Genomic DNA, 20427 nt, shown 5'->3' on the forward strand with positions numbered 1-20427 from the left:
TGTGTCCCAAAGCATCAACAAATCAAATTGCTTACCCTAAGCAGAAAATGCTCATCTTTGCCCTCCATCAAGACATTCACCTAATGAACGCCTACACCAAGTTTGGACATTCTAGCTCAATTAGAAGAGTTATTGTGTCCCAAAAAGTGTGACGAACGGACAGACCCATTTGTAATAGTCCCCTGCTTTCTTCAAAAGGCGAGGACAATTACATGTGTTGGCATCTTCATCAAGGAGTTCTGGTTGAAGACTATTTTCCTTACTTTACGGTTAATGTCTTGTTTCGTGTACTCAAACGTCAAATACTCAAAATATGCAAAATCATGGATATAGCTAGCTATCACCAGGGACGTGGTGAGGACTAAAGGTCTGATAGTATGGGTGGTCCAGAGTGGTGCAAAAATGTAGGTGTGGGGGGAGGGGGATGTTCTCTCCACCCTGCCCTTGAGAAAATTTAAATAATGGTTAAATCGAAGGTCCATTTTCTAGTATATCTAAGAATATTTGATGCATCGTTTTGCTTAACAAACCCACCCCATCCTTGAATCGGCCTAGCAAAAAGATTTAGTGAATAATGAGAAATAATTTGATTTAACTATTAATTATATTTACTTTTGGCGGGTTGGATGGCCGAATAGTTAGCACGTGTGCACTGTATCATAAGGTGTCATTGAGTCAACTCACAGTGTTTTCATTCCCCGGTTGTGAGTGACAAGGGGTAGGGTCGCCTGTCTAACCTCGTGGGTTTTCTCCGGGTCCTCCCACTGCTAAATAAAATTGAACCATGCTAGTCCTGAAATGACCTAGTCTGCATTGAGTGGACGTTAAACCTCATTTCTCTCTATATATATATTTACTTTGAAACTGAGATATTCGAAACATAAAACACAAAAACATGAAAATTCCATAAGACTTTTGTTTATGAATCATGTACTCACCTTTTCAGATTTGGCCCAATATATTTTCCTTTCTATATTTCTTCAACTTTTTCTTTTCCTTGGCAAAATTCTGTGTGAAATAAGAGTGGCACAAGTAACCAAGTGGAACATGAGTATCTGTACTAGGAAACTCTCTATCACCACACCCCTCTGACTGTCACATTATTAACTCATTATTATTGATATAATGAAGTCATTTTTTTTTTTACATTAATGAGATAGTATTTGGTAAATTGTCCTGCCCAATCAGAGGAATTAGTTCTTGCATCACCTCTGAGGAACTCAGCAAGTCTAGTTGTTCAGATGGGTAAAAAAACAAATTCCCTTGACAGTTGGAAATTGAAATAGTAGGTCATGGTGACGCCGTCTTCGCAAAATTTGCCTCATAGCACACTGAATGGCATATGTCTATCTTCATTAGCCCCATTGGTGTATAAAAGCACATTTCATTTTCCCCTCTGATGAACATTTTCCTGTCCTGCTTTTATGTATTAAAACAAAAGACAAAAATAACCAAAACACTAGTCATGTTTATTCCATACCAGTAGCAATAACAGAATGCACCCACATTACAAACAAATAGATTCTGAAACATAATTCCCAATAAGGGTAGTATTCTCCAATCCAATACTGTTTAGAGTAATAAGTATTTAGATATAGCCTAAATCAATCGATTTGAAAATACAGAGTTATATTTCTTGAGCAATTTATGATTAAAGAGGTATAAATTAATTTTTAGACATTTATTCACATTACAAGCCCAATATAATCAACTCTTTAGACCACTGGGTGGCTTGGATATTGAGTGGATTAGATAAAATCCACCATATCTGCGTTAAACATTTCTATCACTCACCAAGCCAAAATCTTTCAGAAATGCATGACGTCTCTCCCTGATAGAGCCTGCTGTCTGAAACTTGATAAAAGTAACCATGCATAGTTTCACTCAGTAAATTTGACTGAACTATTTTTAACTATAATAGAAAGAACAACCAATTCAATTTCTCTGCATCTCACATAATGCCTTGTTAATATAGTCCTTGTGCAATGAAAAATAAAAAGTAATGAAAGCCCACACAAATTTGTACAATGGTAAAAACAATTAACATCTAAAGTTACATGTATTTCCAACATAATATACAACTTTTCCTTCATTTATATTTTTTTAAAAAAGAAATACATGTACATACAATCTTGTTATCAAAAATAAAACATTTTATAAATGTTATTGCACATGATTATTTCCATTTGCCAAAATTCATCAAACATCCAAAATGCAGTAGCAGCAAGACTGGCACAACCTTAAAGCTTGGAGGGCTCTTTATGGAAAGTTCCACTTCTAACCTATGCTAACATGCAATAATAAAAGATGAAATGCACTCCATATCTAATCAAGTACACCTGCCTAAATTTCCTTGATATAAGAACAGGTTTTATGTATACAAAGAGTAATAAAGTCCATATAAATGTGAATTACACTGATTGAGTTTCACAACAGAAATAAAATTCTAAAATAAATGCTTGAATTCAATCCTAAACCAATATACTGTATACATGTTTAAAAACACTTATTCCGATTATTATCTATTCAAATATTAATCAAATAAAAGTAATGAAAAATAAATAAAAGTACAACCATTAGTTCAGGTAGATTGAAGCATTGAACATCAGCTGTGTAAGACAATAGAATATACTATAAACAACATAAAGCAAAAATATCTATATTATCATCTGGAACACTGGTTTTATCAATCCATTTAATCATTTTTACTGCCATTAATGTAATAAGTTTATAGACAGATTTCCCATCACACAAATGAATTTAAATTAGAAGGAATATTTTTTCAAACGCACAAAAATATAATGATAGCTAACATTGTTAAAATGTTTTAAGATTTTACATAAACCAAGTATATGCTGTATTTTAATTCCATTCTTAAACAGTTTTACTTCTATTCAAGTTTTACATGTATAAGGTTACATACATGTAGTCAGGAATGGGAATTTTTATATTCTGTACATAGAAATAGGGATTTTTATATACTGTTCATCAGGAACAGGGATTTTAAACATTCTGTACATAGTCAGGAACAGAGATTTTTACATTCTCTATATCGAGAACAGGGATTTTTTTACATTCTGTACAGTCTGGAACGGGGATTTCTTACATTCTGTACACAGTCAGGAACAGAGATTTTTTACATTCTGTACATAGTCAGGAACAGGGATTTTTTACATTCTGTACATAGTCAGGAACAAGGATTTTACACATTTTGTACATAGTCAGGAACAGAGATTTTATTTTACATTTTGTACATAGTCAGGAACAGGAATTTTTACATTCTACACATAGTCAGGAACAGGGATTTTTCACTACAAATCAGGACTGGACAGATATTTGGCAAATTATAAGGCAAAATTCTACTTCAACCCCTTAACTTGAAAACAGATTCTACAGTAAAGAATATCTAGTACATTAAAGATGATATATATGTAAGTGAAATTTCAATTGAGAACAAAACAAAAAGGAAATGGCTATTTTAAATACAAGTACTAGTAAACATTGTGACAGGATGAAACTTTGACCCATGAATGAGTATTAATATATCTATAATGGATGAACACTCTTAAAGAGACAATTAAACTGTATTAGGCCAAAATAAAAAAATACCTGACCCCATTTTTATGATCCAAAATCGCTGACCATAAATTCTTTTCTTCATTTCCCAGGCTCTATAATTCAGTGTTTGTGTGATTCTCACCAAACAAATTCTGATGCTGAAATTTCGGTATTATTTTCAAGAACCTTATCCAGTAACTAAGCTATAAATACTTGGAAATAAATAATACAAACCCCATGAAATTTAAAAATAATAAAAAGAGTCTCCGACCAACTCTATTTTATATAGCGAAGTATAAGGGTAAACACAAGTATTTTTTTTTCTTGGCATATAACATTTCAACTAAAAGAGTTATTAGCATTTCGGAGATCAGTTGTTAGAAAATAGAAATTGGAGGAACATAAAAAAAAAACAGAAATAAAATTAGCCGAATTGATAATTCTGTAGTACTGAGCTTGCCCTTCCTCACCACTTGGGTCAACCCCCCCACTCAAATTTCTTTTTTTGTACCTAATCTGCACACAAACATCAATAGTTTCAAGTTTAACAATACAACCAATATAATGGCTAGTGTCCTTTTACTATTTTGAATGTTTGCCATTTGTGGTCAATTTGACTATAAAATCAAAAATTCCTGGAAACAATTCCTGATAAATATTTTTAAAATACACACATAAAATGCCATTTAAATTTATATACATCTATTTTCTACATATTAACATCAGTGATCAATTTAAAGAGCACCTAAAATGGCCATATAAAAGTGGAATGTACTTAAAGGACATACGACTCTATTCTGTGGACCTGTTAAAGCACATATGAATGTATATAAATTCATCTATATTCAATTTTCAAAAAAGAATTGTAATTTCTAATCAATTATGTTCTGTGAAATATGTAAAGAGTCCAAATTTACGGCAGTCATTTATGCCTGCTTAGGCCATTCAACACTCTTTTCTTTTTTATTATTATTTTGTAGTTTTTGATTCAGCCATTAATAATTACTTCCACATTGTATTGTAGGATATGAATTTCTTTTTTCATTACAAAAGTTGCCTGAAACCATTGAGTAAACAACTCATGTACTGATTTTAAAATATTCAGTGTCTTAAATATTTGATATAAGGATCCCATACATGTATTTTCCAGGCAAGATAACAACATCAATATTGATTAAAATGGACCAATCTTGAATTCTAATTCGAATTTTAATTTAGAATATTATGGAAAATATTGAATTTGAGATTTAAATGAAATGAAATGAAATGTTTACAATAAAACACTTTACACCAAATTCACAACAATCTCATTAAAATTATTTGTTTATAACAATTTATGTCTGACTGGGGCAACCACATAATACGTCCACATGAAAATATGGGCATATAAAAATAATCTGTTCTTCTCCCTCACAATAATCATACTTTAAAAGTATCCCATATTTTGGGCAATAATAGAAATTAAGATCATTATCAATTTGTTTTACTAAAGAAAAATATAAAAATATTTCATTTACCGGTACTATAATATTGATAAATTATATCAATTGGATTATTAATATAAAATATTGTATCACATTCAATTTCCTCTTATTTAATTACCATGATAAAAAATACTGCTACAACACAGAATTAAAAATCTCTAAGTTTTATAAAACTAAGTTCAGTAGAAAAATATAAATACACCAGTATATATATATATATATATATATTTAAACAAACTGTTGTTATTAACAGTTAAAACTCAACATTATAAATATCATCAAAAGTTACTTCATTAACCGAAAAGTAAGAACTAGTAATCACACTGAAAATATGAAAACTATTGGAAAAAGGGGGCGTAGCTTTCAGACTTAAAGATATATTCTTTTGAGCACAATTGGGTCATCTATTCGACTACCAATGCTTATCTTCGATTTATCATAATATACAATGGCGGCAGTATTAAAATTATATAATACGATTATAAAATGGGCTTTACAAATAATATCTGTGAGAATATACTGTGTTTGGTAAAAGATAAATTTTTCCTGGTAGTTTGAATACATTTTTTAATTGATCGTTGTATATTTAGGATGTCAATTGTCCAGAAAATATACCCTAAAATATACCCTCAAGTGGAGAATAAATGTGTATTTATGTGTTGTTGACAATTCTAACAACAACAGAATAACAACTGACTATTGAACAACAGCTACCAACAATAATTAATAATATATCTTTAAACTTTATAAATACTGACATGTTAGACCAGGAGAGTTTAATATGAAATATACAGGGTAATATATAGGCTAGTAATGAACTACCTATTGCACCTGAAATTAAAACATTTAAATATATTATAGATAATCTTTAAATGTTTATTTGTCCTTTTGAGTTCATTTCGTGGCAGTTGATGAAGATTAATTTTAAATTCGAGCTTCTTCCTAAGTAACCCAATCATAATAGGCTGTTATGATATTTAGATACACAAACGATATTGAGATACACAAAGCTAATTTCACAGTCCAAATGATAGATTATATGCATATAAACTCAATTTGTATCAAATATGACCATTATAACACCCCTGCTACATGTAATTACATGTATGAACTTAAGTTCACTTCTGCTTCAAATGCGTATTGAGGTTCCAAAGTATACTCACTGCTAAAATACATCACACCAGGGCCCTAGACATTTTGGGGATCACGCTGGCTCGCTAGCCTGGAGGTCGGGTGTTCGATCCCTGCATTAGCCGAGAAAGTTCATTCAGATTTTCCGACGTGGTTCCCCCTTGTCAGTGATGCAGGACGGAGGGCCTGACAAGGACAGCTGTCTAGTCCTTCAGATGAGGTCCCGTGTATACATTGGAATGCACGTAAGAGATCCCTTGGCAGTTGGAATTCGATATAAGAGTAGGCGATAGTGCCTCCCTCATAGCACACTGTTTGTCTTCATTAGCCCAGCATAGGAGCAGAACAGTAGGACGTTAAACCCCATTTCATTTCATTCATATTAGCTGAGGTGAAATGGAAAACAAGTTAACACGAAAAATATAAAGTCTCATTGCGTTATTCTAGCACAATTGGAATCCCTTTCCAACTACAATATTGTGAAAGATAGATCGATAATCCTATCAAAGATTGAATTTCGTTCAGTTTTTACAAAGATATGTTAAATGTATTGGCATGGATTAAGCTGTGAGAAATTTGATATTTTAGCAAATAATGCAAATGACACAATTTTAAATGTACTTACCAACAAATGCTAAGATATAAGCAAAATTATTTCTAAATAAAACAGCTAGACCAGCAGCCATTAATACCAATAATGTTCTCAATATATTTCTCTTCCATGCTGGTATCTAAATTATATCAATGCAAAAAATGAAACTTATAATCTGATGGTATACGGTAATAAGTGAGGCTGATATCCCCAATATAAATAGAGGACACTCATTAATTACTGGCACATTTATTATTCTTACATACATTATGCAAGAGCTAAATCTGCCTATTGCAGGTCATTCTTTAGGCCTGAAATGTTGTCTTAATTATTAATTAGATATTAATTAACTTATCCAGACCATAATCAACTCTCGATGTCATTGCTAGTCTGCAATATTTACTGGATTAGGAACCAATTTGCTGCTCAACTTTCATTCAATTTAATCATGAAATGGCTAATCAAGACTATGTTTATTATTGTACCGACTTTAGTAATGATGATCGAGGCTAGGCCGAAAATTCAATCACTAAATTCTCGGTTCAGAGTGGACCAATTTGACTGAAATTTTCAGCAAATTCCCTTTACATTATCTAGTTTTTAACTATCATAGTGAGAACTGCCAGCTCTTTATCTAATCTCCCATAATGTAACTTTAAGCAATCAAATTGCTTATCACTTTACTGTGTATAAAATGCTCATTATTGAACTTAGTCAAGGTATGGATGTTATGAAACTATCGTATACACCAAGCCTAAGCATAAACATTTTTAATGCTCCTCTTCGACCTAATAAACACCTACATTCCAACTCAATTAGAAGCAGAGTTATTGTGTCCAAAAAGTATGATGTACGGCCAGATTTTAATTGTCCCCTGCTTTCTATGATAAACATAGCATACATACTAACATAAAATTTTGTCATATATGTAGGACAGTGGTTCTCAACCTTTTTTGCCAACGGCACACCTTGGAACACATGAAAAAATAGCGGCACACCTGGCTAAATATATATGAAAAATATTTGAATTTTACAAAATAAAAACATGGTAAGTCAGACGGCATACAACCATAGACAGAGACTAGTCATAGACACATAGAATGACTCAAACTAAATAAGGAAATACACAGCTATGAACTTCTTAGTAGACACCTGTGAATACTCAATTGGGATCACATGGTTTTTCGCATTTTCTTAGTGTGCCGTTCAAAATTTCGCGGCATACTTAGGAAGATCTTGCGGCACTGATGTAGGAACATGTCAAATTTGCTTATATTGTTGATAAAGACAATATGACATTATATGTACATGTATAACAGAATGTTTTTACAAAACCATGATGGCACAAAAAAAAGAACTACATTCTAGGTACAGTACTGGTAATACTTGCATACTTAAAGATACATTATGGGAGATTCCATAACGAGTTGGCAGTTCTCACTATAATAGTTAAAAACTAGATAATGTAAAGGCAATTTGCTGAAAATTTCATTCAAATTGATCCACTATGAACAAGAACTACATGTAAGCGGTTGAAATTTCCGGCTAGCCTTGATCATCATTACTAAAGTCAGTACGATAAACAGCATAGTCTCATTATCCATTTAATTGTTAAATCGTGAAGGAAAGTTATGCAGTAAATCGGCTCATAATCCACTAAAGATCGCAGGCTAGCAATGCCATCTAGAGTTGATTATGGTCTGATTAGGTTAATTAATGTCTAATTAATAATTTAGATAACATTTTAGGCCTAAAAAAAGACCTGCAATAGGCATATTTAGCTCTTGCATAATGCATGTTTAATTATAAACATACATGTACAATGTATATTTGCTACATGTATAGGGTTATTCTATAACAAATCATTTCATCATAATATTAGTATCGAGAGTGTAAACCATTATACTCAGATATCATAATCAATAAAAAAATTTGAAATAATTCAAGTTTAATAATACTAGTGCTCAAATGATCACCTCTTCGGTAACTTATATTTATGATATTGTAGTATGTGGGACAGAGATTAAAATTTTGAAACTGGTTGAAAATGAAACTTCATTTACCCTATTATAACACACATTAAAGTCCATCTTGTGTATTTGGGGTCTTATATTTTTAATTCGCACTTGAAATCTGTGCGGTGATGGAGTTTTAATAGCTATTATCAAAATTGTTGACGTTTCACGTTGATTTTAAAATAACTTCTAAATGACCTATATCGGTGTTATTTGACGGCAAGGACGTGTAGCAGATCAGCAGATAATACTATTGGATACCAGGTAACCTTAATTAAACTCTTGAAGAACTAACAGTAACCACAAATAAACAAACAGAAAGTCGTTGTGCATCTTACCCTTAGTGAAACTACAGCAGCTACAGGTAATACAGATGTTTTATCACCAATCAATGGTTGACTGTCATCAGACGTCACAAGTCCTTCTTCTTCGATTACACATTTTTTCTTCGGACCACAAATACGACCTAAATACAAACATGTTATTTCTGGTTATTTGACAATAAAAATGTTACACCACTCTTAACTGTATCAGACATTAAAGAAAAGAAATAACAGAGATTTTACATTGAAAAAATATTCATTTTTGAAAATCATCAAGTTTAGTTTTGGAAATCATCAAATTTAATTTTGAAAATCATCAAGTTTAATTTTGAAATCAATTTAAGTATATGTTAGCATTTATTATCAAAGGGGCATTATGGGAGATTAGATAAAGTCTCGCTATAATTGTTAAAAGATAGATAACATAATAAGAATATGCTGAAAATTTCAGTCAAATTGCTCCACTCTGAACCAAGATATTATTGATTGAATTGTATGCGTAGCTTTGATCTACATTACTAAAGTCTATGTGATAAAAAAACAAAGTCTTGATTATCCATTTTGACGTTAAATCATCCATCATCACACAATGAAATCAAACCCAGTAAATACTGCAGGCTAGCAATGGCATCGAGAGTTGATTATGATCTGGATATGTTAATTAATGTCTAATTAAGAAAGACCTGCAATGGGCAGATTTAGCTCTTGCATAATGCATGTTTAAGTTGTGGACAGTTTGATAGTTTCCCAAAAATAAAAATGATGCACAATGTTAAATGGATATCTTATGAAGTTAATTTACATGATTCAAAACTTACCGTCAGTAAAAGTATAGATTTCCATCAACTCTATCACCGGGTACAACATTAAAGGAAAAGTTAAAACTACTCCAATACACAAACATAAATTCACAGTCAGAGAAAAAGCACTGCCCAATGGAAGATTTCCATTTATCATCTGTGCCACATCCACTCCAAATCGTAAATATCCAAAAATACCAAAAAAAGACAACACCACAGAAAGGAATAAGATAGCTCCGTGTAGAAAACCAGAAAATAAATGACGATTCCCGACCATGCTTGATTCAATCGGGATAACCTTTAATAAACACAAAAATTAAAAGTTACTTACAAATAACTTAGGAAAGCATATACAGATTAATTAAGGTCATCTGGCAATTTGGTATTCCATCTATTTAATTTAGTGAATTTATACTTACTGTTCCAATACCTTCAAACGCACCAGTTACCATTCCAAAAAATACTGGAAGTCCTTCCATGTTGACAAAAAGTTTGTATGTTTTACTTAGTGTAAACCCTAAAAAACAAATTATCAATCATTATTATTAGAACTATATATACATTTTATGAGTAAGAAAATAAGGGATAGCATATTGTTATTATGGGTGAAATGTAGCTTTCATAATTTCCCTATTGTATGAAGAAAGTAAGCTTCGTGTATATTGTATCAAGAAAATGTGTACACAGTATCATAGTTGTTCTTCCTATCCGAACAACTAGACACTGTTGCTTGCAATCGAAAAACCAGACTGAAAAATCCCAAAGGAACTTTCTCAGCCAAAACTACAATTGATTCGGGGACCTCACTAAGAGTAGACACTACTACACCACTCCCTTGTATCGAGGAAGTAGGCATATATTGTGTCAAGCTAGTAAGCAAAGTGTATTTTATATCGAGAAAGTAAGCTACATGTAAGTGTATCTTGTATCGAGAAAGTAAGCTAAACTATCTTGTGTCAAGAAAGTAAGCTAAGTGTATCTTGTATCGAAAAATAAGCTAAGCAGTATCCAGGAAATACATTTAGCATTTCTTGTAACGAGAGAAAAATACATGTTATATTAGATTATTGTAAAACTAATATATGTAAAAGGTGATGACAGTTGTTCTCAACCGAGAGGTAGAACCATTTTGTAATGAAATCAGTAGGACATTAAACCCCATTTCATTTCATTTCTCCAGTCCAAAATTGTTTACAAACTGTCTACATGTAAGAAAATATTTTAAAATTATTTGCACAAGTTTATACAGCATGTTAACTTACCATCAAGAAGAAATACAGTTACAGAGACACATCCGATCAATATAGAAATATTAGCTGCTACACTTACAGGTCCAAGATGGCGGATATTTCTCATAAAGGAGAAACCAATAAATATAGGTAAAGGAATGAGTACAAGATATTGCAGCAATGGAGCCGTTGATGTATAAACATGATTAGATAAAACAGTCCATGATGAATTATTTTCTCCCAACATTAAACTATTCTCTAAACCATCATCATCAAAAAATGAAGAATTTCCTGAGGTTTCTGGATGAGACAGATTCGTTAAATTTAAATCAGGAAAACGACTGACTTCTCTCTTTAAATTATCTAATAAAGCCAACTGAGGATGTCTGGCATGTATTGGCATGTCTTCAGTAATTAAATGGAATTTCTGTAAATCTTTTGGAAGATCAGATTGTATGATAGAATTAATTTTACAGTTGGACATGTTAATGAAACTTTGATTGGTTGAATTTCGAAGTATGTCACAAGTCGCTAAAGGAAACATGGAGTAAATCGTGTTTCCTATCAAAATAAAATATCCAACACAAAAACCAAATTGTGTTAACAAGATACATGCATTGACAATATATAATCCGATATTTCCTAGAGCTATCTGTCCGACATCTCCATATGTCAAACTACGCTTCATTTTAGCTTTCATTTCTGAAAAATAATCATCCCTGTGATCATCTTCTTCCTCCTCTTCAGCTATATCCCCCAGTAACTGCTTTCGATGTTCACGTAAAACTTTTTTAATGGCTAAATTTTTACATTTGACAATCAGATGACAGCAGTGATCAGTTACGCTTGCAATTAGAAACAACCCGATCATTCCAGCCTGAAAAACAAATATACAATTCATAGAGCATATATAATTAATGAAACATATGTTTGAAGTTGTAGAATATGCTTTAATTAACATTAAATAACTAGACGTTACTCTGTATAATCTATTCTATTCTAATATAAGATCTCTTTTTATTTTAAATGCTTTGATCAGGGTGGTACACAGAAAATTATTTCTTTTAAATTAAATTTCTAAATTTCCTTTCCTTCAACATACCAAGAATGACATTTATTACGTGTATATACATGTTGCTGATCATATTTTGTGCAATGACCTATTGATATACAAAACCTGTGATGAATGCAGGGGCAGATCCAAACATAAAAAAATTGTAAAACAACACTTTTATGAGAAAAGTGTCACGGTCTTGTGCTTTATCATCAAATGGTTTGATGGGGTGGACATTCAAAGCGCGAGATAATGATAATAGACATATGTGATATCACAATTAATGCATTGCATCAATGAAATTGAATCACAATTTGATCCTATTAATTCATAATAAAAATTGATGTCAAATATGTTGAATTTCTCACTTTACAAGCTGTCTGTTTGTATGTCCGTGTAAATTGGAGACGATGGCATCATGCATTGCCAACTGTCAAATTTCCTTAACAGGAACCTGGCAAACACCCTCCCAAATTCTATTAAAGAAGTAAAACCTTTAACTCAATATCTTCCATAATATTTGAAATCAAAAACTAGTAACTATTTGTTGCATTGTATCAAATCCTGATTACCCTAATTATCATTATCTCAATACCGATTTGTTGCTATTATCATATCCTGACTTATCCTGCAGCTGATAGCTTGGGAGAATGATCCTGATAATGACATAATAATATTGAGTAAGTATAAACTTATGTTATCTTTAAGAATAGATATAGTTTATACTGAAGAGTATTCAATAAAATAATAATATTTAATATATACTTACAACTAGTCCACTCTGACTAAAGGCGAATGATATGCTAAGATAGTTGGATCCGATAAATGCCTTAACCATGTTAGCAAAATCAGATAAATTGGTGTGCCATTTTATCTGACGACTTGATCTAAGAAAAAAGATATAAAATTTATATATTTCAAACACACATTATAAAAGGCAATTACATCAAGAGTAGGCACTAGGCCTTGTGTACTGTTTGTAAATTAACTATAATAAAAAAAACATGACTATGGTATGGTCATTTTCAGTTTGTAATACAGAGGTTTACATATTCTTAATTCTTTTTAAATTCATACATATGAATTGCATATTTAATAATCATGGTTAAAACATACAAAACGGAAATATGCTGCTCATTATAATTATTAGTTGTCAATTATGCAGCTCATTATGAGCTGTCAATGTCAAAACAGGCAGTGCTACTTTCACTTTCATGTGGATATTATTACGTGGAGCAGGTGTGTGTGTCCAAATGGTAATTCACAATCCCTTACCCACTGGATGTTGGTGTTCCCTCTTCCATTGTTGTTTTATTTGTATGCCAAGAATGTAACTCGCAATATTTCAAAATATCTTCCTAAGTTTCCATTCATCAGATTCTTAGCTAAAATATTTCTAAAATCACATTATTCTTAGTTTGCTCTTCCAGCCATGAAATGCCATCTTGATTACGCCGTTTTGGATAAGCGGGTCTACGCAAATCATGTGACTCACCGTACCAAAACTTTCCATTATACTATAGCTTTCATTGGCCGAAGATTAAATTTAATAGCCAATCAGAGTGAGAACTATTTAAAGATGGCGGAAATTTCGAAGTTGATTAAAAACAAAAACATCTGTATACTTTGCTTCGATTATAACAAAGTCGAGATAATTGTATAAATAAAACGGACAGGATGTAAGTTGAGGAACCGTCAGGGCCTTAGATCTAGACTAGGCCATGGCATGACATGAAATAGGCTACAGTACAAATCATGATTATCATGATGTTGATGACAAGACAGACAGGCCATCATGATCATCAGGGCTAATGAATTATTTGACATTCATTTACATTCAGACATTGTCTCTTTCACTTTGTGATTGTACCGTACTCTTTTAATATCTGGATGCCCAAATCTTTTTTTCTGGCATTGCTGGCTGATCTGACTACTTTTTTAGGCGGCCCTTTTTTCACAAGATGATATCAGAAATGGAAAAAGTTAATGGGCACTAACCCTAACCCATATACAAACCTAAGACTAAAAGTAAATGAGGGTTTAGATTAGAAAGGGTTAAAAGAGAATGGATAAAAGAGAAGAAAAACAAATGAAAAGATGAATGAAAAAAGTTGTCAGATCAACCAACAGCGCCCCAGTAAGCCTTAAGTCATAAAGAAAGTTTATTAAAAAGTTGAGGACACGACGGACCAGTCACAGTCAGTCACTGTCAGTCACTGAAGCTAACTGCTGCTGTCTCCTAGAATCAGTAATGCTACTGCCACTGGTCATCCACTAATCATATGAAATAAAGAATATATCTATTAAAGTGCTAAATCCACAAAATGTGCATAAATGGCAAAATGTGATTACATGTCATTTCGGTCCCGCGTCATTTTGGACTTACGTCATTTCGGACTCCCAAAAATATGTCCGAAATGATGTGCTACCCCTATTACTCTACTGCCTATCTAATAGGCCTACAAGGAATACTATGCAGTAAATTAATTAAAACATAAGTTTTCAGGTCAGATTTCAACTGATGATTGAGTCTTAGACTTTTGTGGAGAAGGTAGTTTATTCCACTATCTAGATCCAAAGTCTTTAAAAGAGTGACCACCAAGAGACTTTAACTTCCACTGAAAAACACACAGTTTTTACTGATTAATTGATCGTAACTTCGTAGATTAGACATAAAATTTCAAGTAGACCTGGTCGTATGGACCATATATTACTGGTACTACTCAATGGTCAGGGACCAGAGTGTATTTTAGTACTTTTTGTCTGTAGATTATAAGTCAACTGCTCAGACATTTTTAAATCCTCGCGGGTACCGTAACTTCCCTAGGATTTTAATTGTTTCAAAATGTTGTGCTGTCTCCAAATATTTATATGTTTTGGTCTACAAAATGACACTTGTATTGTTATAGTTGACAGACTAAATATGGAGGAAGAAGATATGTATGAAGATTGTGTCTCACATGCTGGAGAAGCTATACTTGTAATAACAACAGAACAATTAGAATTTACCAAAATAGCAGAACTTCAAGAATTATGGGAGAAAATAAATATTTTAAAAGAAAAATCCAACCAAAAGATCAAGGAAGATATAGAAGGTCTAATAATCCTTCATTCTAGTTTATTATAAATAAATATTAAATTTTTAAAAGCAGAAGATAATTATCTGCTTGGGATTTTTTTTAGAACTCGGCACTGCTACTACTAGTACTAGTACTAAGAATTTATTCAAATTAATAAGCCCTCATTTCGGTAAGATTTCAATCTAAATTGACTGGTGCAGTGAAATTGAACAACTGAAAAACTTATCTGTCAGTTAATGGTACTTGAATCTCATAAAATTAGAATTTCAAAGAATTTAATCTTAGAACACAAAAAGAATAGATACTGGTACATGTAACTATTGTTGTTATGTGTAAAAACACTTTTTAAAAATATTCATGTATAAGTGTAAAAAAAATTGACATAATCACAAAAACTGTCATATTCTGTGAAAGAAATGAAATGAAATGAAATGGAGTTTAACGTCCTACTGTTCTGCTCCTAACCTAGGCTAATGAAGACGGGCATACGCCATACAGTGTGCTATAAGGGAAATTTTGCCCGGACAGCGGCACTACGGCGTACTCTTATATCGAATTCCAACTGCCAAGGGATCTTTTACGTGCACGCCAATGTGTACACGGGACCTCGGTTTTTCGTCCCATCCGAACGACTAGACAGCTCTCCTTGTCAGCCCCTCCGTCCTGCATCACTGACAAGGGAGAACCACGCCGGAAAATCTGGATGAACTTTCTCGGCCAATGCAGGGATCGAACACCCGACCTCCAGGCTAGCTAGCTAGCGTCTTACCCACCAAGCCACGTGATCCCCATTCTGTGAAAGAAATATATCCCTAATCTAAAGTACGGTAAACAAATTACATCAAAAATTGTCTGAATAACAAAACTTTATATAATACATGTAAGTATCTTACTACCATTCCAGTTACTTTTATTTGAAATTTATAGTTTTATGTATTTGTAGCTCTTCAATGCATATTACAAGAATTAGAAGATCCACACGAAAAATCTAAATTAGTGGACCAGGAAACTGAGCTGACAACAAGATGTGAAGAAACCATGAAAAGATTAGGCAAGGCATCAGAAGAGGGTCAACAACTACAATCAAAAGTCAAATTAGAAGAAAAAGAAAAAGAAACATACAAAAAGACTTTATTAGATGTCACAAAAAACAAAAGCTACTCACTACCTAAAGCTAAGTATGTTGATAGACTTTTAAAATAACCATGGATTATTTAATATTTTTTCTAAGGGAATTATAAAGTTTCTGTAAGCCATTGATCATCATTATCCATTTTTTGGACAATATGAAATTAAATCTTTCTCGACCTGAAATGAAATCAAATGGTTCATAAAGTCCTAATGAAGATTGCCATACGCCATACAATGTGCCTACTTTTCTTCAAATTCCAACTGTCAAGGGGTTTTTTGGGATATCCCATCCATCCCCACCACTGGAAAATCCATAGAATCAACACTAAAATGTACTGGAATTGATTATTTAACATTTGATTAAGAACTTAACGGTAGATAATGTCCTGACATGGATTCAATTTCAGTTACAATAGGCCAATCAAAAGAATTTGACATGCAGTATTTGTGCCACAGAGCCCCAGATCCAGTCTTAGTAATGTCCTGGCACAGGTGAGGTGGGGGGCCCAAAATGTGTCTTGCTCTGGCACATAAAAATTCTCTTGGCAGCTCTGGATACTTTAAGTAAACGTCTGATTATATGTATTACTTAATGCTATAAAATGAAAAGGCAAATGAAAAATGATTGTCCTTCACCCCTAGTAGTTGACAATGCTATAGTGAGGTAACAATATATTATCGCAAGAATATTTTCTCTGCACTATTAAATATGTCATAATCATTGGTTGTTCTTTCCTTTGTAGGTATAATGTGAACCTGTATTGTAATATCAGTAATATTAGATGGCAGCTAGATTCTACACAAGATGATATTAAAGGCTGTATCCTTTCACATTATTAATATATAAACTAATCAATTTCAGTACTGCTAAATATATTAGTTTATTTACTTGTAGTTGGCTTTACAATACCTTGCCACATTGTGTTGATGCTTTGCGATCACACAATAACTTTTATTCTAATTGAGTGAGAGTGGTAAAACTTGGTGTATAGTTTCATCACATCAATACCTTGACGAAGTTTGATGGTGAGCATTTTCTGCAAGTTCAGATGGGCAAGTAAATAATATGTGTCATCTATTTATTTTGGGATCGAGGCAGCGGGACATCAGCTCACTGTTGGTTTGTTATTCATCTAATTTAGTTTACGTTCTTTACCATAATGAGTTACTGTGGCTGGTTAGAAACATGTATCCTACATTTACAGAAAAGAAAATTTTAGGCTCAATTATCAAATATTGCAAACCTGATAAAAGTTATGATAAATGTAATTGACAACAATCATTATGAGATAAATATAGTGCTTTGAAACTGGATATTAATGAGAAGTCATTTAGCCCAGTAGAGAGGCTTTGGCAAAATAAAAACACCCCCACCCCCCTTCATGCACCAGATTTTTTAGGAAGGATTGGAAAACCTAAAAATATTTATGTATGGCTTTGCATTAGGTCCAATCTCTTCAGTTTTCATGAAGTGATCATGTTCACAGTAATGCAATCTCAGGAATATAGAACCATTATCAAATGTTGTAAAGCAGACAATAATATTCTATAAAACATAATAAAACATATGTTGTTTTTTTTTACATATTTTTCTTAATAAGATCTTTAGATGTATGTAAGAAATCAGATGTACAACCATTTTCACTCAACACCAAACAACATTCAAAATTCTACGTATCTAATTATTTATGGGATTTAATGGAAGAAGATTGGTGAAGGAACCAGATGATTATATAAACTTATTCAGAACCCAGTGCTATTTTATTTCTGACTCTTAAACTACCCACACCAACGGTGATTCCTCCATATTAATTCCCCAGAAATTTGACCTATGAAGACATAATGTTTGACAGCGTACAAACTGTGTGATTTGATGATATATTTGGACTAAAAACATATTCAAACTAATTTATCTATCAACAGTTTGCTTTGGATCCCTCTCAAAATATTTTAATCGGCAGAAAACTATTCTATTTTTAATCATCTGTGTTTATCACATGACTTGATCTACTACAAATATTTAAGCCTTCCTAAGTAAATTCCTGAATTATCCTATGTGAATTTCGTTTTCCGCCGTTTAATCGCAGTCTACTGACCGTCTAATTCTCTCATTGTTAGCCATTAGATCAACACTCAAGAGGCACATCTTATGCCACTAAAGCAGACAGCTAAACTGACAGACTGTCGTTTTGAAATACCCATACTTTTTCGTCTTGTGCACGCCCCATAAGCGTTTTTCAGGAAATCCAGTATTTTTCTAGTAAGATTGGGTGTGTCTACTTTCCATATTATGCCAAAATTGCCATACATATTGGAAATAACTACCCGATAATTACTTTTGTGGGAATGTATCTTTAACCAATATGTAGCTAATCCCTATAAGTCAAAACAGACATTATAGTTGGAGGAGACATAAAACTAGTCTCGGTCACCCAGAACCTCCTAGTCTTCAATATTTGACGAAAAGTTCCATTGCCCATGCGTAACCAGGAGTTTGTTTTTTTCTTTGGCTGATTATCCAATATCTTTGGCCAAGTCAAGTAAGAGTTGCGTCCCTTCCCGCAATAAATCCCATAATTCTTGCATTAATATAAACAAACATGAATCGTGACGACGAATTAGGATTAATTAAAAAAAAAAACTAGATATGGCCCATAAAAAGAAATTTTATTATAAAAAAAATTAAAGAGTGTTGGATATTGAACTGGCAATGCAATCAAATGGATTTTCTGAAATAGCATTCTTAAATTATTTCATAGGCGTCAACATCTTGTTTTAGGACTAGTTACCTCCCTTAGACTTTTGTTTGTGATAATGTTAAAGACCGGATAATCTAGCCATATTTTTCTGGATGATAGAGACTAATCTAAAACAAACAAGGTACTGCTACTTTGAGTAAACTAATGAAAGGAACATTTTGGTGTTAAATATATTTTAATTTAATATCACAGTTAAAGAGTATCTTTCCCATATACAGAGATTGTATGTCAAGTCTAGTTTGAAATATATTTCCCCATGTACATATTTATGACAAGTAGTTCAAAATTTCTGATTGTCTCGATAACAATAAGTGGTATACATGGGTGAGAAGGTATTTAAATGTCATATATTTTCTGAACAAATTGTCCCTTGAAATCCTAAAACAACTGAACCTAATCTTTGTATGGCATTTAGCAACTGGGAAACACATTAAGGGAGACAATGACTAGTTTTATTCTAAAAGCATGACGTGTCGACAAGTATCCTCTTATCGTTATCAAGAGTAATGAACCTGTCTAGAATTGTCTTCTTATTTATGTCACAGAATTGGACTTATAGACTATACAATCAGTTTACATTTCACAGGCTATAAAATTGATTTCTCATAACTTATACATAGATCCATTTCATAAAAAGTTTGGATTTTCTTGATATGGGGAAACAGTAATTTTAACTTCAGGGTTTATCTAGTAAAAAAATATGTGTATGTGCCTGTGTAATGTAATAATCTGCATGTACTGGTTGATTAATTTGAGATTTTTTGTGTTGACTGCAGTGAATACTAGTATTTTAAACACACATGTTGCACATTGTTTTGTAGAAAACAGTTATTTTATACATCTAACTTTTTATTTGAAGTTTTTAATTCCAGTAATCTGTCTAAATCGGATTCTGTATATTACATTTGTTGTTCATTGATGGGTTAATAAATATTTTAAGAACTCAAGTCTGTCTTTTTTATTTACTTTCTAGTGGATAAGTGGTATATAAGCTTACAAATTGTTTTGGGAAAAGATCATCTTGTGTCATCTATGTATTTAGAGATTACAAACATCAGAGTTACACATCCATTTGTATGCACTCACTTCTCATGTGGAAGTACATTCTTGTCACCTCAGTTCATTTACAATTCTTTGGATTGATCTACATGCCATATGAGGTATCCATTTGAACCTGTCACATTATTGTTAGCATTATTGACGTTCCTGTGTCAATTGGAAGACGACAGCCTCTAAATAACGTCATTTGGCAGACGACCATCGGCAGGTTG

At 32.4% G+C, this 20427-nt stretch overlaps 2 protein-coding genes across 2 annotated transcripts; one reads left to right on the plus strand and one right to left on the minus strand.

Moving 5' to 3' along the window:
* Positions 1–1448: 1448 nt before the first annotated feature.
* LOC126811930 (uncharacterized) lies at positions 1449–13650 on the minus strand. Its single transcript, XM_050537992.2, has 8 exons — positions 13462–13650; positions 12956–13073; positions 11166–12009; positions 10323–10420; positions 9922–10201; positions 9119–9246; positions 6799–6904; positions 1449–5873 (listed from the first exon to the last, which is right to left on the minus strand). The coding sequence occupies exons 1-8, from the start codon at positions 13488–13490 to the stop codon at positions 5695–5697; spliced, it is 1782 nt and encodes a 593-aa protein (XP_050393949.2). The 5' UTR covers positions 13491–13650; the 3' UTR covers positions 1449–5694.
* An 80-nt stretch (positions 13651–13730) lies between these two features.
* On the plus strand, positions 13731–20097 carry LOC126811936 (kinetochore protein spc24). The gene is made up of 5 exons (XM_050538002.2): positions 13731–13865; positions 15096–15281; positions 16210–16444; positions 17141–17217; positions 18007–20097. The coding sequence occupies exons 2-5, from the start codon at positions 15110–15112 to the stop codon at positions 18111–18113; spliced, it is 591 nt and encodes a 196-aa protein (XP_050393959.1). The 5' UTR covers positions 13731–13865; positions 15096–15109; the 3' UTR covers positions 18114–20097.
* Positions 20098–20427: the final 330 nt, after the last annotated feature.

Source organism: Patella vulgata, chromosome 2 (assembly GCF_932274485.2).
Source record: "Patella vulgata chromosome 2, xgPatVulg1.2, whole genome shotgun sequence".
In the NCBI taxonomy this organism is placed as follows: Eukaryota; Metazoa; Mollusca; class Gastropoda; family Patellidae; genus Patella; species Patella vulgata.